Source organism: Hyperoodon ampullatus (assembly GCF_949752795.1).
Source record: "Hyperoodon ampullatus genome assembly, chromosome: 4".
Taxonomy (NCBI): Eukaryota; Metazoa; Chordata; class Mammalia; order Artiodactyla; family Ziphiidae; genus Hyperoodon; species Hyperoodon ampullatus.
In genome coordinates, this window is record NC_136917.1 from 30,285,602 (window position 1) to 30,311,737 (window position 26,136).

Consider the following 26,136-nt stretch of genomic DNA (forward strand, 5'->3'; position numbering starts at 1 on the left):
CCCCTACTACCCTCAGCCTATACTGAGTCTTAATCTCTGGCTGAGCTTCCACCTGGACTGACCTCAGATTAGGACTGACCCCTGACGTCAGATTAGGACTGACCTGTGGACCTTAGTTTGAGTCCCAGGCCTTCGACTGGGTGGCTGAGCCCTCTGCTAAGCCTCCTATCCCAGTCAGACTCCATCCCAACTGTGGTGCCGACCTGGGATGAATCCCAACTTCATTTAGAGGCTGAGACCCTGCTCCCAGGCCGAGCCACCGAGTTCCAGACCCCAGGCTGAATTCCTGATTCGATCTGATCCTCTAACCTCCGGAGCGCAAGTCTACTTTGTAATTTGAAGTTTTCTAACTCAGAAGCCACCAGCAGGTGGGGCCAGGTCCTCGCAGAGCCATCTGTCCCAGTGTGGGCTCCCGGAGCGATCCTCCTGGGCTCCTCGGTTTGTGTACTGGGAGCCTGCGGGCTCAGAGCCTAACTTGTCCCCGGGGTCCTGGAGCCCCCAGCCCCAGCAGGGCGACTGTCACCTCTGTAGCCAAAGAGAAAGCACCAAAAGAGGGAGAGAATGAAGGAGGTTGCTGCTAGGATCTCTCCCCTTTCATCCCAGTGCCTCAAAGGGATTAACAACGTGTGAACAGACTTTTATGACAGGGACAACAGACTTCCAAGCCCCAGGGTTCTAGGGGCGGCGGGGGTGGAGTCGGAATCCCAGGGTCGGTGCAGACAGTTAAAACTGATTGTGCCTTAATGGATGTAACTGGAAAATGGGCAGGTGCAGGCTCGAACTGGACGGAAGCCGGGGAAAGGCCTGGGCCCGGCGCCCCAAGGACAGCTCGTCCTTGGTTTCCAGGTGCAGATTTGGGGAGGGAGGCAGGATGCGGTGGGGGCGCTAATGGACCAGGCCTTGGTGGAGATGCGTCCTGGACAGGATCGAAGTCCTCCCATCCGCCCTGTGGCCGGAGGGACCAGACCATTAGTGGGACGAACGTAGACGTCTGGAGCCGGGCCGGCCCGCAAGAGCGAGGTGACCTCAGGTTCTCCCTGCGATGGGGTGGGGGAAGAACCTCTTGGGTTGGGGTTTTAGTGTCTTGGCCCTTTAATGAATGGTTGAAAGGAAAAAGGAAAGGAAAAACAATCCAGGGCGGGCCAGGCGTGGGAGGACAAGAGGGTCCTAAGGGATTTGGAAAATGGGTGGGGGTCCTTTAAGGAGTCTGTCCAGTGGCTTCTGGTGGCAGCGTTCCTTTAAGAGGGGGCGGGGCGTCTGTTGGGCCCCGCCTCCTGGGGTTGTGCCTCACCTTTAGGGGGCTGAGCCGGAGCTCCGCGCGGGCGGGGGCGTGGCAGAGCCTATGGGGCGTGGCAGAGCCTGGAGTGGGCGGGGCATTAACGGGGCGGGGCCGGGCTCAGCGCCCTGGGCTGAGTCTCCCGGCGGCGGGCGGTGGGGACCGGGTGCGGCGGCGGCGTTGGCATCGGCGGGAGCAGCATGGATTGGGGCACCGAACTGTGGGTGAGTCCGATCCGCCGGGCTCCAAGTTCCTCCCTTCCTGGGGTCCAGACCCCCGCTTTGCCCCTGCAGTACCCTAGAGGGGTCTCTGCGCTTTCCCTTCCACCGACCCCTGGAATCCCCGCTTTCCGCCCTCATTCGGAGTTTCCTAGGGCGTTTCAGGACGCCTGGGAGCGGAGGGCGACCTTGCAGGAGCGGCGTAGGGAAACTGAGGTACGGGGTTCAGAGTGAGGAGGGCAAAAGAAGTCCTGGGACCAGGCCGGGGCGACCGGGAGAGGTCACCTATTTTGAGCGCCCTGACTGGGCCGGCGGCTTATCTTACGGCCCCTGGGCCCCTGCCCGCCCTCCGCCTGTCCGACTGGGGCGGGGGAGGGGACCCTCTGGCCACTATCAACCCCACGTGGGACCTGGAAGTACAGACCGCCCTCACGTTGGCTATAATCAACAACTAGGGGCTTGGGACGCTGTAGGGGGAAGGGGGCTGCGAGGCTCGGCCTCAGCCCCCTCCCCCAGCCCGCCCTAGGCACTGGGAGGGGCCGCCACCTGACCGCCTCGAACCTGTGCCCTGGAAGCCCCAGAGATTTTCCCCTTTCCTAGCCGGGACCTCTGACCCCTCCTCTTTCTGGGGACGGTGGCACTCCTCGGTTCCTGGGTGTCCCGGGGTAACTAGATCGCCCCACACACCAATGCTGGGATTTCTTTTGGAGGCGCAGTGGAATCAGTGAGGGAAACTGAGTCACCCTTCGGGGCACCCGGGGAAGCATGGCAACCGGGGGAACCTGGTGCCCACCCTCTGGCCATTCAGAGGCCCCCCAAGCTGTGGGGAACCCTGCGCCTCTGGCCCTGACTCACGCCGGGCCGGCCGGATTTTCTGGAATCTGGGGGGGATTAGGGGAGCCGGGGCAGGGGGAGTGGCCTTGTCCCATTCCACACCTCTCTTGGACGTCGGGAGAGGGGACCCTGTAGTCCAGCTGGGGCCCCGCCCCTGTTCCCTGGCCCATCCCGGGAAGGGGAGGGGGTTCCCGCCGGTTTCCTGCCTCCCCCCTCGCCGCTCCGGGGCGGGGCCGGGAAGCCACGCCTTCTTGGAACTCAGAGCCTGGAGGCTCCCCTGCCGCTTGGTCGGAGCCTGTGGGGTCCCAAGGTCTTGACCCCAGTCCTCCCAATCCCCCGCTAGGATCAGTTTGAGGTGCTCGAGCGGCACACGCAGTGGGGTCTGGACCTGTTGGACAGATACGTGAAGTTCGTGAAGGAGCGGACGGAGGTGGAGCAGGCTTATGCAAAGCAGCTGCGGTGAGACCCTAGGGTGGCCTCGCCCTGGGGTTAGGGGGAGCGGTTGGAGGGCTGGGGGCTCAGCCTTCCTGCCTCTCTCCGTAGGAGCCTGGTGAAAAAATATATGCCCAAAAGACCTGGCAAAGATGACCCAGAATCCAAGTAAGAATGAAGAGGGGATTGATGCAGGGCTAGATTTGGGAGGGCAGGGGGTATGGGACCCACTTCTTCTCCCTCAAGCTGGGCCACCCAAGCAGATCCCTCACTTCTCACCCCAGTTCCACCTAGAGGTATGAGCTTGGATGCAGAAACCGTATTACCTGTGTTGGAATTCTAAATCTACTACTTTCCAGCCAAACTGCTTCCGCCAGTTGACTCAAGTTCTCTGCCTCTATTTTCCTCACCTGTTAAATGGGAGAGGCTCCAACAGTTACTAAATGAATGACTCTGGGCAAGTGACTTAAGTTTTGTGCCTCTGTTTTCCTCTCCTGTGAATTGGAGATGATGATGATGTCCTTGTAGGGGCTCATGTGAAGATTAAGATAACGTGTTAAAACAATGCCCAGACCATTTCACTTTATTCCAGGTCCCCAGGTCCAGAATCCAAAAAGCTCTAGAAATCAAAACTTCTTTTGGTCACTTGTTTGGAGGCAACCTCCGACCTGAACTGACTTGATGTTTATTACGTTCATTACAGTCTTGGTTTTTATCCCATTTAGCGTGGATATTAATATTTCTCCTTGCAAAAACATTTATAGTATTTGGTTACAGGATGCTGCCGCTGACACCACTAGGGTGATGCAAAAAGGTGGTGTAAGCATGAGATCCCCTTTCTAAAACCCCCCAACTTCTGAGAATTCTGAGTTCTTTGTCCCCTCCAGGGGTTGGGGATGCACACCAGAATTTATCATTGTTTCTGGGGTGAATGTCTTGGGGCTCACATTTTCTCATACAGAGGTGGGTCCTGGGGCATGTGGCTCCTGGGGACCCTGACCCTCAGCCCCTGTCCCCCTCCACCGCATCCCAGGTTCAGCCAGCAACAGTCATTTGTACAGATTCTCCAGGAGGTGAATGATTTTGCGGGCCAGCGGGAGCTGGTGGCCGAGAACCTCAGTGTCCACGTGTGTCTCGAGCTGGCCAAGTACTCACAGGAGGTGAAACAGGAGAGAAAGATGGTGGGTGATCCCCTCTCTGGGATTTCCCAAGGGCCCCTGAAGCCAGGGTGAGCCTTATCACCCCCATCTTTCCATAGCACTTCCAAGAAGGCCGTCGGGCCCAGCAGCAGCTGGAAAGTGGCTTCAAGCAGCTAGAGAATGTGAGTTTGTGGGTGTGGAGAAGCATGGCTCTGGCCCCGAGCAGCTGGGTGAGGGTTGCCAATCCACAGAGGTATCCTCTTTGGCCAGGACCCCACCTCTGCTGTGGGTTTCCAGCCCTGACCCCCATTTGCTGGGTGACTTCCCACCAGTCCATGAAACTTTGGTTGGTGGCTCCTTCATTCTTGTTCTGTCCCCAACACAGAGTAAGCGTAAGTTTGAGCGCGACTGCCGGGAGGCTGAGAAGGCAGCTCAGACGGCCGAGCGGCTGGACCAGGATATCAATGCCACCAAGGCTGATGTGGAGAAGGTGCCTGCGGGGTCTGAGACACGCTTGGGGGTCAGGGTTGGGCAAGGCTGGAACTGGGCCATGACCCCCACCTCGATATTCCTCAGGCCAAGCAACAAGCCCACCTTCGGAGTCACATGGCAGAAGAAAGCAAAAATGAGTATGCAGCCCAATTACAGCGCTTCAACCGAGACCAGGCTCACTTCTATTTTTCCCAGATGCCCCAGATATTTAATGTGAGTGCTCCACACCACCAGCCCCACCTTCCCCCTGAAACCACAGAGTTAACCAACTCCTACACATTTGTCAAAACCCTGGCTGTAATGCCCTAATCTCTAAATTGAGAAGGAATTAGAAACAAATAGTCAAAGTGTGCTCCGCTTTTACTCAAGCTGTTCTTTCTGCCAGATTTGTCTTTCTTTCCTTTTGCAACTCCTACTTATTCTTCCAAGCCCCAACTCTAACAACACCTCTGAAAGATCTCGAATTTTCCCTCTTCTGTTTCAGCCTTGTACTCTACTCTCTGTCCCAGCCCTGGAACTGGCAGTATTGGTGCTGGGTCTGCTTTTTCTTGAAATCCCTGTCTTCACCTCCTTTGAGAAGCCTTTCCTGACTCCCTAGGCAAGGGGAGGGGAGGTCCTCAAATTCTCCTCTGAAATCTCCCTGGCCTCCTGTTTCTTCCCTGACCACACTGAGCTGGAAGTCTCTGTGTTCGATTCTGTGTTTCCCTGCCAGACTGGGCTTGGGGCTGGGGCCAGTGTGGGTCTCCATCATGCTCGTGTAGTGAATCACTCTGCCACCAGCCCTTCCATCAGCACCCCTGAGACCCCACACCCCTGTCCCTGCAGAAGCTGCAGGACATGGACGAGCGGCGGGCCACCCACCTGGGGGCTGGGTACAGGCTCCTGTCAGAGGCTGAGCTGCAGGTGGTACCCATCATCGCCAAGTGTTTGGAGGGCATGAAGGTGGCTGCGGATGCTGTGGATGCCAAGAACGTGGGTGCCTGGTCCCAGTGGACCACGGCGGGGGGGGTGGGAGAGGGCAGGAGGAGAAGCCCAAAGGCTAGGCACCCAGTCTTTCCCCTGACTGCCCCTCACCATCCCCTCCCCCAGGACTCCCAGGTCCTAATCGAGCTGCACAAGTCAGGATTTGCCCGCCCGGGCGATGTGGAATTTGAAGACTTCAGCCAGCCCATGAACCGCGTGCCCTCGGACAGCAGCCTGGGCACCCCCTCAGATGGACGGCCCGAGCTCCGAGGCCCTGGTCGCAGCCGGGCTAAGCGCTGGCCCTTCAGCAAGAAGAACAAGGTGGGGGCCGGGGCCCTTGGGGTGGAGGGGATGGGTGTGAGTGGAGACAGCAGGGGCCCCCACTGAGTCAGCCCCAGCCGCCGGAACGCTGAGTCCTGGGCAGGAATTTTTCTCTTGGCTGCTGGCCCGGGCTGGAGGGAAGGAAGGCGGCCGGGCAATTGGCCTGGGAGTCCCCTGAGGCTGGGGAGTGGGGGGCAAGGAGGGGGGCCTGTGGCGTCTGTCTGCTGCTTCTCAGGATGCTGGGAGAAGAGCTGCTTTGGGTATTCAGGGCTGGGTGAGGGATTGGGACACCAGCCCTAGGGACTCCCCCCTGAGTGTCTCCAATCCTCCGGTGCGTCTCTGGGTGCCCCACACTCAGGCTGGTTTTTCTCGGGATTTTTAGCTTTCAATGTCAGGCACATACCTGGACACCCTTGGCTTCTTACACCTTTGACAATCCCCTCGTCCCTAGTTTATACCTTTGACTCCTGTTTTACACTTTGGATCCCTCTTGGTGTATACTTTGATACCCTTCTTCAGTTTATACGTACCGTCCTCCAGCTTAAACCCCAGCTGTAACCCTTTTGGTATTTCATGCCTTTGACCCTTCTCTCAGTTTGCCCTTGACATCTATGGCCCCATATTTGTCTGAGACCTTGATTCCTGCATGCTTCTCCCTCCACCTTCTAGACTGTGAGCCCAGAAAGCTGGGGAGGGGGACAAGAAACATGGGCCTCCCTGTACCCCCAGTCTCCATTCTAGAAACTGGACATAGGATGCAAGGGAGATGGAGGGTGGGGGAGGGGTCTGGCCTTCTGGCTCACAATCTAATTAGTGCCCTCCTGCCACCTCCCAGATTTTTGTGTTGCTCTCTGCATGCATTTTCTGTGTGTGTGATTGTGCATCTTGAGTTGTGGTTTTCTTACCTTTTTTTTTTCTTTTCTTTTCTCCATTTGGTTTTTTTCCCCTTTTTCTTTATTGTATCCATTGTCCTTCCGTTCATCCGTCCTTGTTCTCTACGTCCTCCTGCCCCTCCTGACCCATGTCCTCCCTGGCCCCTGCCGGTAGCCGCGCCCTCCACCCCTCTCCCCCCTGGGGGGCCCCCTGCCCTCGGCATTACCTAACGGACCCCCGTCCCCCCGCTCCGGCCTCGACCCCTTGGCCATACTGAGTGAGATCAGTAAGTCAGTCAAACCGCGGCTAGCATCCTTCCGCAGCCTTCGAGGCAGCCGTGGGGTAAGTGAGGCCTCCGGGGGAGGAGGAGGGGGCGGCCCCAGCCTGCCCAGCGGCCGGGTGGCGGGACCCTGGGCTCGCTTCCTGCCGCCGGCTGGGCCCCCTCCTTCCATGGCCCCACCTGGACCTGCTTTGCTCTGTGCATGGCCTTGCCCCCCAAGAACCTTGGGTGGGGAGGAAGGTGGACTTGGTGTGTCTTAGGCATGTCTTAGACCCTGGAAGCTCAGACTCTGTGTTCCCGAGCTCAGTCTTCTTCCACCTTGCAGACAGTGGTGACCGAGGATTTCAGCCACTTGCCCCCAGAGCAGCAGAGAAAGCGGCTTCAGCAGCAGCTGGAAGAACGGAACCGTGAACTACAGAAGGAGATCGACCAGAGGTAAGGTGAGGGGGTGGGCGGGTAAGGAACAAGGTGAAATAATAAATGAATTACATTGAAATGGTACTCGAAGATCTCCTCCCCAACAAACTCCAGGCCCTGATGGGTTTCTAGGTGATTCCTACCACACTTAAAAGAAACGGTGACTTCCCATCTTATATAAGTCATTCCAACAAACAGAAGAAGAGTGAAAGCTGCCAGCTCATTTAGGAGGCTGGTGGAATCTCAATTCCAAAATTGGGTTAGCAAGAATTCAAGAAGATAAAATTATGGACTTATTTAATTAACTTATGATCTTAGATTGCAAAATCCTAGCCAAGCAAGTCCAATGGTGTATTAAAAAAAAAAAATCATGTGGTGGTGGTGATTGCCCAGCTACATGAATGAATTTAATGCCACTGAACCATACACTTAAAAATAGCTCAAATGGGAAATTTTATATCATGTACATTTTACTGCAGTTAAAAAAAAAAAAAGACCACAAAAAAAATCATGATCATTCGGGTGTTATCCCAGTAATGCAAAGATGGTTCAATATCAAAACATCTATCAGTCTCACTTACTACATTAATTGGCTAAAAGAAAAAGAAGCATATGGTTATTCATTTAATAACTCAAAACACTTAACGTATTAACGATAAAGAAACCTGCCAGATTAAAAAAAGAAAATCTTTACTCACTCTTTCCAAGCAACAAGATTCTCTTCCCAGTCCTCTTACATAATAAGAATGACGTTTGCCACTTGCGGACAGACAGCCAAATGATGTTTTGCCGTTTGCACAGAACTTCTTGTACAAGACAGCTTTTATTGGTGTAAAGTTCCTTTTGAGAACTCTATCATTCCTGAGTTTTTATAATGGGGGGGTTATGGGTGCATGCTCTGGAGTCCAGACGGACTGGCCTTGAATTCTAGTTGTTTCCAGTTTCCTCATCTGTAATGTGCATCAGGTACTAGGCCTGGAAAGAAGTTGAACCCAGGTTTGACGTAGTCCAGAGGACCATGCTTGTAACCATTACATGGAGGAAGTAGGGACAGGGGACTAATGATAGTAATACTTAGCGTTTGTAGAGTGTTACTGTATGCCAGGCACTATTCTAAAGCCCTTATGTGGATTATTAGAATTCCCGTTTTCCTGAGAGATTGTGAGTAGAGGTAGGACCCTGACTGTCCTGTTTAGTGCTACATTTCTAATGCCTAGAACAGGTTCCTGGTATGTAGTATGCACTCAGTATATATCTGAATACATAAAGGCACTGTTCTCATCTTCACAGCAACTCACAGGAGATATATAGACATAGCTATATAGATCCCATTATTCTCTTTTTCAGACAAGCATACTGAGACACAGTGTCAGTAACTTAACCCAAACTCACATAACTAAGAAATGCCCACCCTGGGATTTGAACCCAAGCTATGAAGCACTGGCTGAGCTCCCTGAAGCAAAGCCCACATTTTTTGTTTGTTAAATCACATGGGATTCTTTCTCCTCCGTCTGTCTCACCCTAGGGAGGCCTTGAAGAAAATGAAGGATGTATATGAGAAGACACCCCAGATGGGGGACCCGGCCAGCTTGGAACCCCAGATCACAGAAACCCTGAACAACATCGAACGGCTGAAATTGGAAGTACAGAAGTATGAGGTCAGGGAAGACCCTGGGGAGGGGTGGGGCCGGCAGGCCTGGCTGAGTCACTTCTTGGGGGAGGGAGGGGGACAGGGAGGTATTGGGGGGGTATGCTTCAGCTGTTTCTCATCACTGCCTTGGGTGTGCATGGGTGATCTCAGGAAACCTCCAAGCCAGAGCGGGCTGATCCCAGAGCCTGGCCCTGGAGCTGACTGTGCGGTCTCCTCCTCTCAGGCTTGGCTGGCAGAAGCCGAGAGCCGGGTCCTAAGCAACCGGGGGGACACCCTGGGCCGGCACACTCGGCCTCCAGACCCCCCAGCCAGTGCCCCACCAGACAGCAGCAGCAACAGCAACAACGGATCACAGGATAATAAGGAGAGGTGAGCAGGGAGGCCGGTGTGGGTCTGTCCTTGGACCCCGGGGGGACCTGTCTTCACCTGCTTTGCCTTCTCCAACCAGCTCTGAAGAGCCCCCCTCCGAGGAGGGTCAGGATGCTCCCATCTACACGGAGTTCGATGAGGATTTTGAGGAGGAGCCTGCATCCCCCATAGGTCACTGTGTGGCCATCTACCATTTTGAAGGTAAGGACAGCCTGGGTGGCGCATCAGTGGCTTTGGGGGCAGTGTTTGGGGCTGGGTTCTGTTGAGATCTGCCTCCAGCAGACCTGAGCCCACTGCTGCCCCCATGACAGGGTCCAGCGAGGGCACCATCTCCATGGCTGAGGGCGAGGACCTCAGTCTCATGGAAGAAGATAAAGGCGACGGCTGGACCCGGGTCAGGCGGAAACAGGGAGGTGAGGGCTACGTGCCCACCTCCTACCTCCGTGTCACACTCAACTGAACCCTGCCAGAGGCGGGAAGAGGGGGGCTGTTGGCTGCTGCTTCTGGGCCACGGGGGGTGCCCCAGGACCTACGCACTTTATCTCTTCCCCCGTGGCTTCAGCTGAGACCTGTGTAACCTGCTGCCCCCAGCCCCACCCCACTCCCACTCCTCACCCCACATGGACCCGCTGTGCCTTCTACCATCGATGTACATACTCATGTTTCGAATCTTTTCTTCCTGCCGCTCGGCTGGGGCCGTTTTGTTTTATATAAAAAAATGATGGAAAGCTCCTGTAGTCTGTGTCTTATTAGGAGATTTGGATACCGGGGTTGGATATTCAAATACCACCCTCCTTAAGGGCCACACAGGGAATGAGGAGGGGGAAGCGAACTTGTGGACACCATAGACAAACCCTGCGCCTTCTTAGGAGTTGGGTGCTTGTCTCTGACTCTAGTAGGGAGGAGGGTGCCAGACATCACCCCTTTGGTGTTCACTGCAGCTCACCAAGGACAGGTAGCACCTGTTGAGCACCTACTGTGTGCCAGGCATTCTCCACCTATGAACTCATTCAAACGTTGAGCTTTCATCCCCACCACAACCCCTAGAAAGTACACAGCCCCACTTATATGTTGAAGGCCAGCACAGAGAAGTCAAGTGATCCAGTAGAAGTCACACAGCTTTTAAAACGTATTTGAACTCAGGCCTCTTACAGATCTGCAAGTTCTCTTTAACATTAAAAGCCACACCTTCACCCTTTGTGGGATATGTGAGGGGGCAGGTGGGAGAGGGCGTCCAGAGCCTCCAGACACCTCGGTCTTCTAGCGTGGGGAGGAGGCTGCCCTCCGCCAGGATCAGTGTGCCTTTTTAGGGCACAGGGTGGGTTCTTGCAAACCAGGTCCCCTCCTGTGAGGCAGGGTGCAGGTCCCCACTGCATTTGGCTGTGTGAGGAAGCTTGGGCGGCTTCCTTGGTCTCCATGGAAGCCTTGGTATCCCAGCGTGAAGGGGGGGCGGTCTGTGCTCTCAATGGTCAGGCTCCAGGTGCTGTGACAGGACGCTGAGGACGCGCTGGAACTTCTCAAGACGTGTGGCCCACGGCGCCCCAGCTCCTCGGCTCCCCCAGAGCAGCCTCCTCAAGAAACCAGTGGTCAGGGCCTCTCTCAGCTCCGGGTGGGGCCGGAATCCTGGGGGCGGGGCCAGGCGGGGCTGGGGGCGGGGCCCAGGCAACTGCCTTGCCCCTCCCACACCTGCCTTGTTCCCTGAGGGACTTTGACCCCGGAGGGACTCAGCCTGAGATTACCTGGACAACTGGGTAGGGTTAGCCGGGAGGGGGCTCCTGAGTCTGCAGCAGTGGGGGTGGGGTGGCTGAGGGGCTCGGTGGGTGCACGGGGGCAGTCTGTTCCTGGGGCCAGATCCTGGGGGACCCACCTTAGGGGTTGTGCCTGGAGGTGGAGCCACGCCCGAGGGTGGGATTTGGGGTCCGGGCCGTCCTGAGTGACAAACTTGGGGGGGGGGGAGGAGGTTGGGCGATGTTGGAGGGACAGGGGGGCTAAGGTCACCAGTGAAGGCAGGGACGACCCAGGTGGGGGATCCTGGAGGCTGGGCTGCCCCAGGGCAGGAGAGGGGTGTGGCTCTGAGCTCAGCGGGGGCGCCGTTCTATTCTACCAGGTTGAAGGTCTGAGTCATTTTGGAGGGAGCTGGGCATTCTTGGTGGCGGATCGAGATCCTCTAGGGGCAGGGCCTTCCCAGTTGGGAGAGTGGGAGTGGGGCCCTGTGGGCGTGGCTCTGGGGGGCTGGGCCGCCCTTTGGGGGCAGAGGGCACTGTTTCCGTCAACACTGCAGGTTGCGGCGTGTGTTAGGGTGAGAACCCTGTGGGCCCGGGCCGTCCCAGTTTGGGTGGGGCTCTGGGAGGCGTGGTGGGAGGCTCTAGTCCCTGGCCCGGTGCGTTTGGGGGCACCGAGTTGGAGCATGAGGGGTGTTCCGGGATCCTCTGGCAACCCAGCGCAGAGGAGGCGCTCACCTCGCAGGCGCCGAGCCGCCGCCTCGCGGAATCTGGGCGCGTCCCGGGCCAGCAGACGCGCCCGGTGCAGGGTGCGCAGCAGCCGCTCGCAGCTCTCCTCCAAGGGCCCGGGGAGTTCCTCGCCCTCCAGCAGGCGCACCGCGGGCGCCACGTACGGCAGCGCCACCTCCCCCGGGTCGCAGGGTCCTGTTGGGGGAAGGGTCTGGGCTGGGCTAGGGGCAGAGGGCGGGTCCTAGGGTGAAGAGGGTGCGACATACATTGGGCCGAGGCACCCTAGGACAAAGCAATGGTTGCGGTCTGGGTCAGAAACAGAGGCTTGAGCCTGGCCCAGAGCAGGACCGGGGAGTGGCCTAGGGCAGGGGCGGAGCCTGGGACAGAGTGAGGGCGGGGCCTAGGGATTAGTTCCCGACCGAGACTCGCACAGAGGGCGTGGGCTAGGGCGAGGAGGGCGGAGCCTTGCTTAAGGGGCGGAGCCTAGGACCGAAACAGCGGGTGGAATGTAAGGCCAAGGTGGAGCCTAGGACAGAAGGAAGGGGAGGGGTTTGGCACGAGACTCAGAGGCCAGAGCCTAGCCTGGATGTGAATCGGGGGCCGGGCCTAGGGCAGGGGGCGTGGCTTAGGAGAGAAGCAGGGGCGGGGACCTAAGACCCGGGCGGGGCTTAGGCCCGGATTGGGATTCCGCTTAGTTACCCCTCATCGAAAGATGCCACTCACCGGCGCCCTCATCCAGCGCCCGCATCAGTGGCTTCAGCTCCTGCTCGAAGGCCAGCGCAGCCTCGGTGTGGCTCCTTCGCAGCTGGCGCCACGTGCGTTCCAACCGCGACACCTGGAGGAAGAGAGCTGAGCCCGCCTCTTCTCCACTTTTCCCCATCACTTGCTCTCTGGCCTCCTCCCCATCCCCGCTTCCCACGCACCTGGGGCATGAGCAAGGCGCCCATGACCGCGGCCAGTCCGGGCAGGTCTCCCGCCGCCCCTGGCCGCAGCGCCAGGGCCAGCTCCACCAGGCCCCTCAGGGCGGCCGCGCGCTCCTCCAGCGGCCCTGCGCAGCCCAGCACTGCCAGCGCCCCCGCCAGTGCCAGCGTCTCGAGCCTGTGGAGGCGGAAGGCAAGGGTCTGGGGTCAGTGGGGAGGTTTGCAATGCGGGGGTGAGGAGGGACAGTCGGTGGCATTGCCCATCCCCCACCTCCCTAGGGGACCGTGAATGGGGAGATTTGGAGACCCTAGGGATTCCAGGTGGCTGGCTCACCTCTCCAGCAGTTCCAACCTCAAGCGATGCCCATGGGGAAGTGTGAGCAGCTCCAGACCAGAGGCGACCCCCATGGCGCCCCGCTGAGCCTTGGTCACTCCCAGGAGACCAGTCGCCTGGCAATAGGGGGCCAGGGTTAGAGTAGAGAAGCCAAGGGAGCAGAGTGAGTATACAGATGTGAGGTGGGGTTGGGCCTTGTCCTGGCTTCAGCCCCTGCCTGGGGAGGAAAAACCTCTGTAGGTGACCCACCTGGCAATCCACCAATAGCAGGTGGAGAGCGGTGCTCCCAGGATGGTGCTCCAGGAACAGGCCATGGAGAGTATGCAGGACTTCGGTTTCCAGAGGCCGATTCTGGGAGCCCAGCAGGCAGAAGGGGTTGTCAGGTGGGCAGAAAGAGACCTCTGCCTGCGGTCTTGCAAAACATCTGTCTTCCTCCTCCTCAGCCTCCCACCATGGCGCCTCTGGCTCTGGGCAGCTGTGGCCAGCAGGTGTTCCCTGGACCCTGGGCACTCGGGGCACCAGCTCACAGTACGTTGGGGGGCGTCCAGAGGCATCAGGCAGCATCAGTAAGGATGTTCGAGGTGGCTTGGTTGGTGCCTTGGCATGAAGCTGCCCATCAGAGGCCCTGAGGCTGTCAGCAATGGACCCCAGGGGAACGGGCACCTTTAGCAACACGGAGTCACTACCTGTCCGAGGCAGGGCAGATGCAGGCATAGTGGAAGCTCCTGGGGGTCATACAAGAGGGGGTGAAAGAGGTGCACAGAGAAGATAGCTGGGAGGGGTCAGTGGCTTCATGGGCTACTAACCTCCTGGCTCATCCACTCATTCAGCCAATAACCAGGTATCCCAGCCTATCTTGGTGCGGCTTTGAAATTGAACAACTTCACCAACATCAATGCTACACACTTACCAATGGTTTGAAAATGAACTTTCTCTGACACGTATGTAGTTTTGCAATTTTTGAATACTACATTTCAAGTTTGAATTCTTTGTTTTTGCCCCTCTGATTGAAGATGGTAAGCCCTGACTGTATGAAATTAAAATGAAAAATGTCATTCAAAATTCACAAAGCTACATAAGCATCAAAGAAACTGAATTTATCAAAATTTCAAATGATGTCTTTCGTTAAGTTTGTGGCATATTTACTTCTGAGGTTATTGGAACTTAAAACTGCACCCAGACTTTTGGGAGACTCTGTATTTACTAAGCATTTAAGTCGACCCTGTTATAGGGGCTTAAAACCTCCCCACAGTTCCCAGCTCGCTCTGAATAAGGGCCAAAGTCCTCATATTAGTCCAAGAAGCCCTCACAGTTTGAGCCCAATCTCTCATGACTTCCCCCTCACTCCCAGTGTTTCTGCTACACTCACCTCCTTTTGGTTCAATGAACAGTTCAAACTCTTGTTCTGGCCCCAGGACATTTGCACTGGCTGTTCCCTCTGCCTGGGTCATTCTCATCCAATTATCCACATCGTTCCCTCCTTCATCTCCTTCAAATCTTTCTCCATGGGACCTTTCCTAACTACTACTTAAAATTGTAATACTCACTACCATTCCCATACTCCTTACTGTGTCCTGCTTTTAATTTTTAACCCAAAGCATACGTAATTGACTCATTTTTGTTGTTCCTGGTCCTTCTTCCTCTAACAGGATGTTGGCTCCACTTGAGCAGGGATCTTTGTCTTTCTTGTTCATTGACATATCTCAGCACTTAGTAGAGTGTCTGGCACACAATGAGGGCTCATGTTGAATTGGGGGTGTGTGTGGACAGAGCAGTCAGGGTATAAGGGGGACTCCTCCTTTATGTAGGATGGTCAGGGTCAGCTGCTTTGAAGAACTCACATTAGATGAGAAGGAGTCAGCCAGGTAAAGATTAGGGAATGGGCTCTCCAATGGTGAGAACAGCAAATGCAAAGGCCCTGAGGCAGGAACAAAGTTGGAAGGTTCCAGTAACTGAAAGGAAGACGATGTGACCAGAGTGAGTACAGGATGTGAGAGGAATTATTAGAGAGGTCAGCCATGGTCAGAGAACAGAGGGCTTCTTGGAATCATTGTAAACCCATATTTTTAAGCACCTACAAAGTTCCTTAGTCATGTGTTTTTTCGTCACCATGACAACATTGAGAGCATCACCATCTCTTTTTTCCAGGAGGTTAAGTCACCTGCCAAAGTTCACTTGGGTAGTGAATGGCAGAGCAATCTCTGAGCTATGCATTGTCCTGGAAGACCCTTACCTGAACCAGGGTGGTCTTCTGTTGGCTGCCCCATATGCTCCAAGCCTGCGGGCTGACTGCCACTCCGCTTCCTAGCCCTGGGGACAGAGATGAGAGAGATGTGTTGTCCTACTCTGTGCAGAGCAGCCCCCATCAACACCCAGAAAACCTTACATCCCATCATTCAGAACCAGTGGATCCCAACCAGGGTGACTGATACCCCCAGGGGACACGTGGCAATGTCAGGAGACATTTTCAGTTGTCACAACTAGGGGGATGGTGTACAGAGTATTCTACTGGCATCTAGTAGATAGAGACCAGGGATGCTGCTGAACATCCTACAATGCACAGAAAGGCCCCCCACAGCCAAGAATAATCTGGCCACAAATGTCACTAGTGGACAGTGCCAAGGTGGAGAACCCTGGGCGGTGTTGGGTGTCGTCAGGGAGGTTGGGAGGCTGTGGTACCTGAGTGGCTCTGTCCAAGCCAGGCCGTCTGGAAGGGTGTCTTCACTAAAGCTGCGTCGAATAGGTCCTTGCCACGTCACTGGCCTGGATGCCACAGCTCCCGTGGCCTGGGACAGTGTACGCTGGCCGGTCACATAGCTGTGAACCAGGGCAGGCAGGCTTGGGAAACGCTCATCCTCCAGCTGAAAGAGGGCTGTGGGCCGGCCTGGCCGGGGGCGCAGGGCCACACGGAACACCTCGAAGTGTAGGACTGAGCCCCGCCAACGGCAGGAGATCACAGGGTGGCCCCCACGGGACTTAGATGCACGAACTAAGAAGTCACCATCTTGCTGGAGGAGGGCCTCAGCCTTCTGGGGATGGAGGACAGGGGCAAGGGGTTTAGGCATAACCCTGTATCAGTAGTTAATGATGACTCCCCACCCCCCTCCACCCACTCAAAAAAACCCAGAGACTGGGTACCTTTGTGTCAGACCATTTCTTCTTTTTTCATAGGCATACCTCTGGACTACATTTCCCAGGCCCCCTTGCAATTAGCTGCCATGTGACAAGATCTGGCCAATGGTATGAGGGCAGAAGGGCTGTGGGGAATGTCCTGACCTGACCAATAAAATTCTCCTGTACAATCCTACAGGTTCTGTCCTCTGTCAGTTGATGTCCCCAAAGCCCTGGGGGATGGCGAAGACACAGGATGGAAAGGGCTTGGGTCTAACTCATTTTGGAGTTCTGCATCCCCTCAGACTGTGACATGAACTAGCCCTTAATTTTTTTTTCTAATATTTATTTATTTAGGCTGCACCACGTCTTAGTTGCGGCATGCGGGATCTTTAGCTGTGGTATGCAACTCTTAGTTGCGGCATGTGGACTCTTAGTTGCAGCATGCATGTGGGATCTAGTTCCTCGACCAGGGGATCAAACCTGGGTCCCCTGCATTGGGAGTGTGGAGTCTTACCCACTGGGAGTGCAGAGTCTTCCCTGGGCCACCAGGGAAGTCACACCCTTAAATGTTGATCGAGTCTGGCTGGTGACACCTTGGGAATGTTTTTTACAGCCACTAGCCAACACTGACTTATGCAACTTCCAACCCAAGGACATGCACTGAGCTTGCTATGCAAATGTGGCTTCCAGAAAAGCCATTCACTGGGTCCTTCCAAACAGACTGTAGCCTTTAAATCAACCTTTAAAAAAATGGTCAAGCAGCCTTATGCCAGCCATGGTGGCTGATGTGAAAACAGGGCTGAGGGCCACAACATCACAGAGGGGCAAAGTGGAGCTGGTGATGGGGGCTGGGGACTGGACAGTATGCGCAATGGACACATGTATAGCCCTTGTTATTTGCCAGGCACTGTTTTAGGTGTAAAATGTATGAACTCACTTAATTCTTTACCAAGGTTAAGAGGTAGGTGCTATTATGCCCATTTTACAGATGGGGAAACTGAGGCCCAGAGATATCAAATACCTTGCCCTAGTTCACACCCAATGTGAGTTGTAGGGATGGGATTTGAACCCAGGCTGTCTGGTGCTAAAGTGTGGTGTTTTAACCACTAAGCTATCCTGCCTCTCATGATTTGATTGGATACCCCCGGTCCTGGGACTCCTGAAGGTGACACCTAAGTTGGAGATGAGGGTGAGGAACTTTGGATTGAGAGGGAGATGGGCCCCTGGCGGCCACGGGTGGCCTGGGATCCAGAGAGAGAGAGAGAAGTAGAGCCAAGGGGTGGTTTGAGGGGTCATTAGGACCCTCTTCAATCCCCAACACCATCCTCAACACCATCCCAAAGGAAGTGATAATTTAAATCTAAGAAGTGACATGCCACACCAACCAAGCTTCAAGACAGTCCCCAGCCCTTGAGCCACTCTTTCCGATAGACCTTGACCCTAAGCCCCTCATCTGGGATCCAGGAGTCCCCAGTAAGTCAAAGGTCAAAGGGGCGAGACTCCCCATCAGATGGTCCCCATCAGATGGTCCAATCAGGAGGCAGCGGTACCTGGCGGGACAGTGGGCCGTGGTACCAGGGTTGGCCAGCAAAGTCCTCTCCATCCTGTGGCACCTGCATGGAGTTCTCAGGGGCAGAGGGTGCAGGGGCTGTGCTTTGTACTTCCAACAGGCCCCAGTCTTCCTCATCTGTAAAATGGGAATAATTACTCTTGAATCCTGAGCGTCCAGCTCAGCCCTTCCATGTTCCTCATGGTTTTGAAGACAGCAGCCCATATCTTATTGAACCTTAAAATGCAACTCTCTCTGTATATGCATATATAAACATATATATTATATTTTAATATATAGTATATCTTTATATAAATTATATATAATATATTAAAATATTTTAATGTATACTATATATTTTAATATAGATTATTTATATATTTATATTTAAAATATATAAATATAATTATATATAAATATTTATATTTAAAATATATAAACATTTTTGTATAACTATTTATATATTTACACTTTAAGTTAAAGACGTTACCCTTAGTCCGATTATATATCTTAATTATAAATTATATCTGAATTATATTTGATATATATATATATCAGATTAAAATCAGGCTATGAGTAACTTTAATTTAGAATAGGCTATGATTTCATGGAAAGAGTCATGCATTCACTGGGATTCTTGCAAAGGGAAAAGACCTCTGCATTGCTTTCAAACGTAATGCAGTTTTTTTATGCAGATGACATACTGCTACGTTTTGGAGAAATTTAATTAACAAATTCACTCAAACCAATATTCATGGGGCACCCACTGTGTGCCAGATGCCCCTTCTCGGCACTAGACACCTAGCAGTGAACAACACAGACCAGAATTCCTGTCCTTAGGACAGGAATTCTAGTAGGGAATTCTAGTAGGGATGTTCTAGTAGGGAAGACAGTGATTGGAAAAATAAGTAACTAGATGAGGAAGTATAGGATAGATCCGAGAGACCTAAACAAGAAGCTGAAACCAGGGATGGGGTATGAAGATTCAAGGGGTGGAGTTAAGATTTTTCCATAGGGTGACCCGGGAAGGTCTCTGTTGGTGAACACTGGGAGGATTTTGAGGGAGCAAGCCAGGTGGTTCTTGGGGTGAAAGAAGTTGCAGGCTGGGGAGAATTTAATTTACTAAAGTCCATAGCATCTCAGCCACCTATATGCATACTCAAGGATTCTTAGATTGTACAAAAATCTAACCCATAGGTGCCTTTCCAATGTAAGGCTTTTTTTTTTTTTTTTTCGGTACGCGGGCCTCTCACTGTTGTGGCCTCTCCCGTTGCGGAGCATGGATTCCGGACGCACAGGCTCAGCGGCCATGGCTCACGGTCCCAGCCACTCTGCGGCATGTGGGATCTTCCTGGACTGGGGTACGAACCCGTGTCCCCTACATCGGCAGGCAGACTCTCAACCACTGCTCCACCAGGGAAGCCCAGTCATATACATTTTTGACGTCCTCTTCTATTAGCCCAGTATGATTGATGTAGGTGTAACAGACCCAGTTAGAAGTAGTTGGAGGAGTGACAACCTGACGTTAATAGCCAAAATAGATAGCCCCATGTAAAGCCATTTTTAAGGACATTAAAAGGTCATATTTTTGTAGACTTGTCAGCAAATAAGCATTTGCAGATTTTCATATTTTGGAGCGGATCCATTTCCTTATTACTGCAGTCAAATTTAGGTCTCAGATGCTTTAGGACATGTTAATCATGGCGCAGGCCTCAGGCCCCTGTGTGTCTCAAGTGTCTGGTGGAAAAAACTGCCCTGGATGGGAGGGAAGCAAGGGGTTTGCTTTTTGCTTTCCCTGCCCCCAAGATCTTCTGGGCCTGGTGGGGTCTGCAGGGAAATAGCACCCAGATTCTTACGACCTGAGTCAGCTGGGCTGAGGGCCTGAAAGGGTCAGGAAGTTCCCAGACTGGCCCTAGGTGGCTTAAGGGGCGGGGGAACTGAGCAGAGCGCTGTCTCTAGGTGCCGCATACCTGAAAGCCAGGTGTGTCTCCTGGATGCCTGAGCACTTCCTGTTTGTCACCTGGGCCAGGCCTGGCCTTGGTCTTAAGAGTCCCCGGACTCCAGCTTCCTCTGTCTTACGTGCCCCTTAGTGGGTGTGGTGGTGCGTCGCTGACAAGGCTGTGATTAGTTCAGGGGGAGCTCAGAGTGGGCACAGGTCAGCCACAGGCCAATTAAGTCATCCACCCGCCCTGCGTCCTTTGGAATAATTTCTGGATATCTGGGCAGAAGAGAGAGGAACAGGGCAGAGTCAGGAGAGGGGGTGGGTGAGAGGCAAGCTTGGGGTAAGGAGGAAGGAGATTATTCATGCTCTGTTGGCCACACACATGTACACACATGCGCAGGAGGGCAGCCACCTGCACAGAGACACAGGGACACAGGTGGACGCGGAGCCTCAAACTTGAGCAAACACTGACTGGTTGAATGCTTACTGCGTGCCAGGCTCTGTTCTAGACCCTGGAGAAACAGTGATGAATGAGACCAAGGCCCCTCCGGTGGGCAAGACACAAAACAAATAAGCGCAGGATGAATGAAGAAGGTAATGTCTAAGGGTGAACAATGAAGGTGATAAAACAGGGAAATGTCAAGAAGGCTGGCTGGGAGCTGAGACCTCAGTAGAGGGGAGACAGTGATGCAAAGATGTGGAGAAAGAGCAGTCCAGGCGGGGATACGGCAAGTGCAAAGGCCTGGAGCTTGCTTTTTACATCTTACGTCATCAGCGAGGCTGGTGGGGCTGCGTGCTGTGAGCCAGGAGTGAAGTGGAGAGCAGTGAGATAGGCAGAGACGATGCAGGAACTGCTGGACCTCGAATTTTCATCTCAGTGGGATGGAAGGGGAGCTATGGGAAGGGTTTGAAGTGAGGGAGGGGCACGATCTGGTTTGTGGTTTAAAAAGATCTTTCAGGCAAAAGTGGAAGCAGGGAGGCTTTCCGTGTTGCACAGAAAACACGCTTGGAGGAGGTCGCCCAGGTACACGGACACGCGTGATACACAGCGCCCCAGTCAGGCGACCCTTTTTACGTTCGAGGACGCGCGTGGACAGACACCCAGATCCTCCCTGCGAGCTGGTGGCCCCACCTGGAAAAAAGAACTCCCTGCCCCAGTAATCTCCCGGTCCTGGATCTGCCTGGGGCCCCTCACTCACCTGGGCCGGGACCCGCGGAGCTCCCAAGAACCTGGGGCCGGGCGGAAGGCTGAGGCTCTGCGGCTCCAGACCCCTCCCTCCCCGCCCCAGCCAGGTCCAGCCTTCACCCACCGCGCCCGAGGGGAACCGAGCCCCAACACCTGGTCCCGCCCATTTAAACCCCGCCCCTCCAGGCCCCGCCCCCTCTCCAACTGTAACCTCCGGGCTCTCACCCCGCCCCCTTGTTCTCGCCCCGCCCCCTTAGAAACTTTCTTTTCGCTAACCACACCCCCTTCAGATAAAACTTTCTTCCCGTAGACCACGCCCCCTTGGGAACTCCGTTCCTACTAGTGGACCCCGCCCCCTTAAATTTGCCCCGCCCTTCTCGGGCTGACCACGCCCACTCATCTCCTCACTCCTCTTTTAGTCCCGCCCCTTAGAGCCAGGCCCCGGCTGGCTTAGGGCCTTCGGCTGGTCCTAAGCATCCCTGGCCTCTTGGGACGGGGCAAGGCGTGTCTCCTAGCCCCTCAGTGTTCAGGGCAGGGGCGGGGCGGTCCCTACGGGCTCTCTCGCCTGGCAGGGAGTGGTGGCAGCTGTGACGTGGCCGGGTGAGCTTCCTCCAGACCACCCCCCTGGGTTTCCGGGAAGGAACCCCATTGGGTGTCGGGTTTTGTGGAGAGAGATGCGGGAAAACACGACAGCCTCTCCCAGTAACAGAACGTTGGAGCTGATCTAGACTCTGGCAGGACTGGGGGGTAAACTTTCAGGTGGTTTCCTACGTGGAGGGAAGGAGGGGAGGGGGGCTTCCATCCTGTCAGCCGGAGACAAGCGTGAGAAAGGTGGGGGAGGGAGGAATCTGGAACTAGAAAGAGGACGCTCTGGCCAAGTTTATTGAGGGCGCATAATAATAACAACAGAATTGAAAGCAGTAGCTGCAGCTAACATTCATTAAGCGCTTACTGTGTGCCACGACCGTTCTCTTTGCTTGCCCTGCTTCAACACATTTTTACGTAGACCTCTCAATGAGATGGGTACTGTTTTCATCACCCCATTTTCTAGATGCAGAAACTGAGGCATGGGACAGCTCAGCACAAGTTTGCCCAAGTTTGACACGGCTTGTGATTGGTCAAGGTGGAATTCAAGTGCGGAGCCCTGGAGCGCTATCCTGTCTTCCTCTGATCTTTGCAGCCCCACCATCTCTGACCCCTACCGTAATTCTAAACGGCGAAGGTTACTGTCACTCATTTTACAGATGAGAAAATTGACGCATAGAGAAACACGGATGGTTGGGGAAGAAAGTTTTGGTGCCTGTAGGATCGTAAATCTGGGAATTACCAGGCTGGGTTTCCCCATCTGCCAATGTGGAAGAGACTCCAGTCTCAGGACAGGCTGAGGGGTATCCCTTCCTTGACCCACTCCCCGCCTGGTTTTGATACAGTCAGAGGGTAGGGGGTATGTCCAGTGAAAGGAGTCTAGCGCCCCTTAGTGGTTACAATAATTAAAAGGGAAAATCCGGGGGGTGGCTCGGGTGGCGGGTGGGGTGGGTGGGTGCTTGTGAGACGGAGGGGGGAGACTCCTCACAATCTAGTGGGGTGGAGGTGGGTAGAGAGACCTCGTAGAGCACATGATTTCAGGTAATGATAAGGGCTACAAAGACAGTAAATATTTGCTAAACCAATGAACGACACTATCGAAGTTCAAAAAAGATGATGGTGGCCAGGCCATGGGAATAAATGAACGGATTTGGGATAAATGTCAGAGGTAGAGCCATAGAGCTTTCAATTATTCATTCATTCATTCATTCAACAAATATTTATGGAGCATGTATATGTGCCAGGTGCTGGGGGGAGTGGTTCCAACTCCAGACACAAATTTCTCAATACACAATAAAGAAATAAGTATAATAAAATAACAGGTGGGGAAGTGGGATAGGGTGTGATGGGGTGGGAAGAAAGGCTCTGATCTGAAATGGAGAGGTTTGGGAAAACTTCATGAGAAGATGATCTAGAGCTAAGATTTGCAGGAAGTGAGGGAGCTGGCCGTGAAATTGCCTAAGGCAAAGGGCTAGCATGTGCAAAGGCCTTGTGGCAGGATTCTAGGGCAAGCTTCTGGGGCTACGTGGTGTGTTGAAAGAACACTAAGGAGGCCCATTTGGCTGGAACAGTGCAAAGTGGGGGAGAGTGGGAGAAGTAGGGCAGGGAAGTGATGAGTGCTCATGCAGGCCCTTGTGGGCTGCAGGGATGACTTTTATCCCAGACGAGGGGGGTTGTGGGGCATCCCGACTTGACTTAGGTGTTCATAGGTGCCCTCTGATGTGGGGAGTACAGATCGTGTGTAGGGGGGATGAGGACGGGAGCCCGGCCGTGGGGCGGAGGTCCAGGCTGCCAAGGTTGGGGGCTGGATGAGGGTGGAGGTGGAGGAGGGAGGGGTGAGAACAGGGCGGATTTTGAGTATGTTTCCGAGGTTGTACAGCTCTTGGGGTGGATACAGAGGAAGGAGGCAGGCCTCCGCCTTGTTACCCTGAACCCATTCCCAGATGCCCCAGTACTAGTTGGTGGGGGAAGGAGAGGCCAGGTCCTGCTTGAAAGGGGCTGGGCTGGAGCTGGGCTGCAGGTGCTCCCCGCCCCCCCGCCCCACAGCTCCCCCTCCGCCCCGTCGCAGGGCGACAGTTACAGGCAAAGAAGAGGAAGTGGTAGCTAGCTAGCGGAGGCAAGCGGGCGGGCGGCGAAGGAGGCCGCGAGGGTGCACGGGCCGGCCCCGGGAAGCCAGCAACCATGGAACTGTGGCGCCAGTGCACCCACTGGCTGATCCAGTGCCGGGTACTGCCACCCAGCCACCGCGTGACCTGGGATGGGGCCCAGGTGTGCGAACTGGCGCAGGCCCTCCGGGATGGCGTCCTTCTGTGCCAGTTGCTCAACAACCTGCTGCCCCATGCCATCAACCTGCGGGAGGTCAACCTGCGTCCCCAGATGTCCCAGGTGAGACGGCCACTGACGGGCCTGCCCCAGGGTGGGTGGTGGGAGGCATCCCAGGCTGGTACCCAGGGGGTTGATGCTCTGCACCTCTGGGCCAGCCGTGTAGAGGGGAGGATGTCCCCCCGCCGCAGGGTCTGGCACAGGGTACGGGGGATATGGCGGTTGTAACACTCGGGGATACAGGGGTGGCCCACCCAAGGTTAACGGGAATGGGCTCATAGGCTCAGTTAACCCACATCTAGGCTGAGAACTGGCAAACTTGGGGTTAAAGCTCCCAAAGCCCCAGGCTGGCTCCAGTGGGGATCAAGCCCCCAAAAGGGACTCTGTGGGGGTCTTGAGGGGGGCTAGGAACCCCCTGGGTGGCCAATAGGGTGCCTGAGGTTTTCAACTCCTTTGACCCTCCCCCGAACCCCTCAAGATTCTGGCTATGGGGGAGGGGCCTCCTCTGATTCCTTCCCCCACATGTGTCTCCTCCTCCCAGGCCCTGGGCCCCTTCCTTCCCCTCACGTCTTCCCCTTGGCTTCCTGCCTGGGCCTGGGGCAGCATGGGGTGGGTGGGGTGCTATGGGCCTGGGGGTCTGGTCTTCCTAACTCCATCCATCCCAGGGGGCACGTTGAGGCAGGACCTGGTCCAGAACCCCGAAAGTGGGTCCTGGGGTTTTGGGAACGTAGAAATAGCTGCTTTTTCTCTGTAGGGATTTCTGCAAGGGCCCCGGGGTCCAGGGGCAGGAGGATTTGACTGTGACCGCCCCCAGCTCAGGAAATCTATTCAAATCCCTATTTGAATGCGGTGGGGTGGGGGAGGTAACTGGACTGGATTCTCTTTCTGTTGTACCTTCTCTGGTTCCCTCTGGCCTCCTGAGTTCTGGGTGGAAAGTGATGGCTGACGGTTGGGGATGCCCTGCCTACCCTGCGGGTCTGACACTTGCCATCCAGCCCTCAGGCCCTACCCTGGGAGGAAAGGCTTATCTGGACGCGCTGTGGGCTAGAGGGGGACCTCTCTGGGGACGGATGGTGGGCAGGCTCGGGCATTGCCTCCTCTCTGGCCTGAGATGCCATGTGTGGATGCGGGGAGGGGCAGTCAGCGACCAGGGAGTGGGCCTAGGGGGGTCCCTGGGGGTGTTTCCTGGGGATAGGGCCACACGTGGAAGAGGCCCACCCTCCCCTAGCCCAGGCAGGCTTCCTGAAAGAATGGCAGCGGGGGAACCCCAGAGATTCCCCTGCCACCCCCAGCCACCAGCTGCTCTGGCCACAGGCCATCCCAAATTTTCCTCCATGTGCTTGCCTCCTGGCTTCCACACAGAAGGAAGTAGCTGTCGGACCAGTCAGGCCCCAGACTTCTGAGCAATCGAGATCCAGTGAGGCTTCAACAGCAGCTAATGGGAAAGTGGTTAGACTTAAGGATGAACTTCTATCCTTCCCTGCATCTTCCCTACAGCTGGTTTTCTGATAAAAGGCAAGGGGTTGTGGCATTATTCTCTAGGAGGGCAGCTTCAGGGACTAATGTGTCCTGATTTTCTGTGCTGGGCAACACCAAGGACCCAGGCCTGGGTCTGGCCCTCAAGGTGCTCCCAGACCGGGGGAGACAGACATCCCCCAGCCTTGTGTTGTCAGGACCAGGGCAGAGGAAGAAACCTCTGGGCTGGGGGCCCTGGAACAAAGGCAAGACATTGCCTGGGAGAGTTGGGCTTTATGCAAGAGGGGACATTTGTGCTGGGTTTTGAAGGGTGAGTAGGAGTTTTCTAATTGCTCTGGGTTCTGGTTCCTAGCTGTGTCAGGCCCTGCACTGGGCAGGGGTGTTCCTTGATCCTCCCCATCTGGGAGCTCTGTGCCATCCTGCCCTGCGCATTTTGTCTCCCTTTGAAGCTCAGCCCTGCGCCCCATTCACAGTGGGGCCATGAGCAGGAAGCTAAAAGGTGGTCACATTAAGTTGGAGGGAGGTATCACAAGAACAGCCTCTCTAAGTTTTCAAGTCCCTGTCCATCAACAGATTTAAGCCTGGGACATGAACTGCCAGTGGGATATGGAAGGGCAGAGAGAGAAAAGGGAGGGCTCCTGATGGGGGTGGGATGGGGTGGGGGACACACAATGGCATGAAGGTGTGGAGCCTGGAATTAGGATGCTTCCTAGTTTCTCTCATTTCCTCCTCAGAGTTCCTCGGCTTTCGCTCCACTGTTCCCTGGGTAGAAAGTGGGAAGAGCATATTAATTAATTAATCCATTCATTCATTCGTTCATTCATCAACAATTATGATGTACGCTGAGCCTCTTCTTGGTGCTGAGACAGTGGGAAAAAGACACACACAAACTCCTATTGTCGAAGAGCCCACATTCTAGTGGGAGGCACTGACAGTGGGCAAATAAGGAAACATATACATTGTCAGAGGTGGTACATGGCCTGGAGAAGGGGG

At 55.0% G+C, this 26,136-nt stretch overlaps 3 protein-coding genes across 13 annotated transcripts in view; 2 read left to right on the forward strand and 1 right to left on the reverse strand.

The window, feature by feature from the left end:
- Positions 1–1,476: 1,476 nt before the first annotated feature.
- Positions 1,477–9,987, forward strand: TRIP10 (thyroid hormone receptor interactor 10; the record flags this gene model as incomplete). Of its 5 annotated transcripts, XM_079702909.1 has the most annotated exons (15): positions 1,477–1,500; positions 2,672–2,787; positions 2,872–2,928; positions 3,794–3,941; positions 4,019–4,081; positions 4,285–4,389; positions 4,476–4,604; positions 5,217–5,363; positions 5,481–5,675; positions 6,723–6,890; positions 7,154–7,263; positions 8,771–8,903; positions 9,120–9,265; positions 9,345–9,466; positions 9,577–9,987. In XM_079702909.1, the coding sequence occupies 15 exons, from the start codon at positions 1,477–1,479 to the stop codon at positions 9,723–9,725; spliced, it is 1,812 nt and encodes a 603-aa protein (XP_079559035.1). In that variant the 3' UTR covers positions 9,726–9,987. The 5 variants fall into 5 exon arrangements, with proteins under 5 accessions (XP_079559035.1, XP_079559037.1, XP_079559036.1 ...); XM_079702911.1 differs by lacking the exon at positions 6,723–6,890; XM_079702910.1 differs by lacking the exon at positions 2,872–2,928.
- A 592-nt stretch (positions 9,988–10,579) lies between these two features.
- SH2D3A (SH2 domain containing 3A) lies at positions 10,580–17,702 on the reverse strand (the record flags this gene model as incomplete). 4 transcript variants are annotated; one of them, XM_079703809.1, is made up of 9 exons in its annotated part: positions 10,580–10,888; positions 11,725–11,910; positions 12,439–12,550; positions 12,639–12,836; positions 12,970–13,085; positions 13,219–13,320; positions 15,203–15,279; positions 15,649–15,998; positions 17,634–17,702. In XM_079703809.1, the coding sequence occupies 9 exons, from the start codon at positions 17,700–17,702 to the stop codon at positions 10,728–10,730; spliced, it is 1,371 nt and encodes a 456-aa protein (XP_079559935.1). In that variant the 3' UTR covers positions 10,580–10,727. The 4 variants fall into 4 exon arrangements, with proteins under 4 accessions (XP_079559935.1, XP_079559933.1, XP_079559936.1 ...); XM_079703807.1 differs by having other exon boundaries at positions 12,639–12,813; positions 13,219–13,694; XM_079703810.1 differs by lacking the exon at positions 13,219–13,320.
- A 5,824-nt stretch (positions 17,703–23,526) lies between these two features.
- The window catches only part of VAV1 (vav guanine nucleotide exchange factor 1), a gene marked incomplete at both ends in the record, with an annotated part of 56,176 nt that continues 53,566 nt past the window's right edge, over positions 23,527–26,136 (forward strand). For all 4 annotated transcript variants that reach the window (XM_079703087.1, XM_079703090.1, XM_079703088.1 and 1 more), the window contains one exon: positions 23,527–23,730. In XM_079703087.1, coding sequence (XP_079559213.1) covers positions 23,527–23,730 — 204 coding nt within the window. The remainder of the gene's footprint in view (positions 23,731–26,136) is intronic.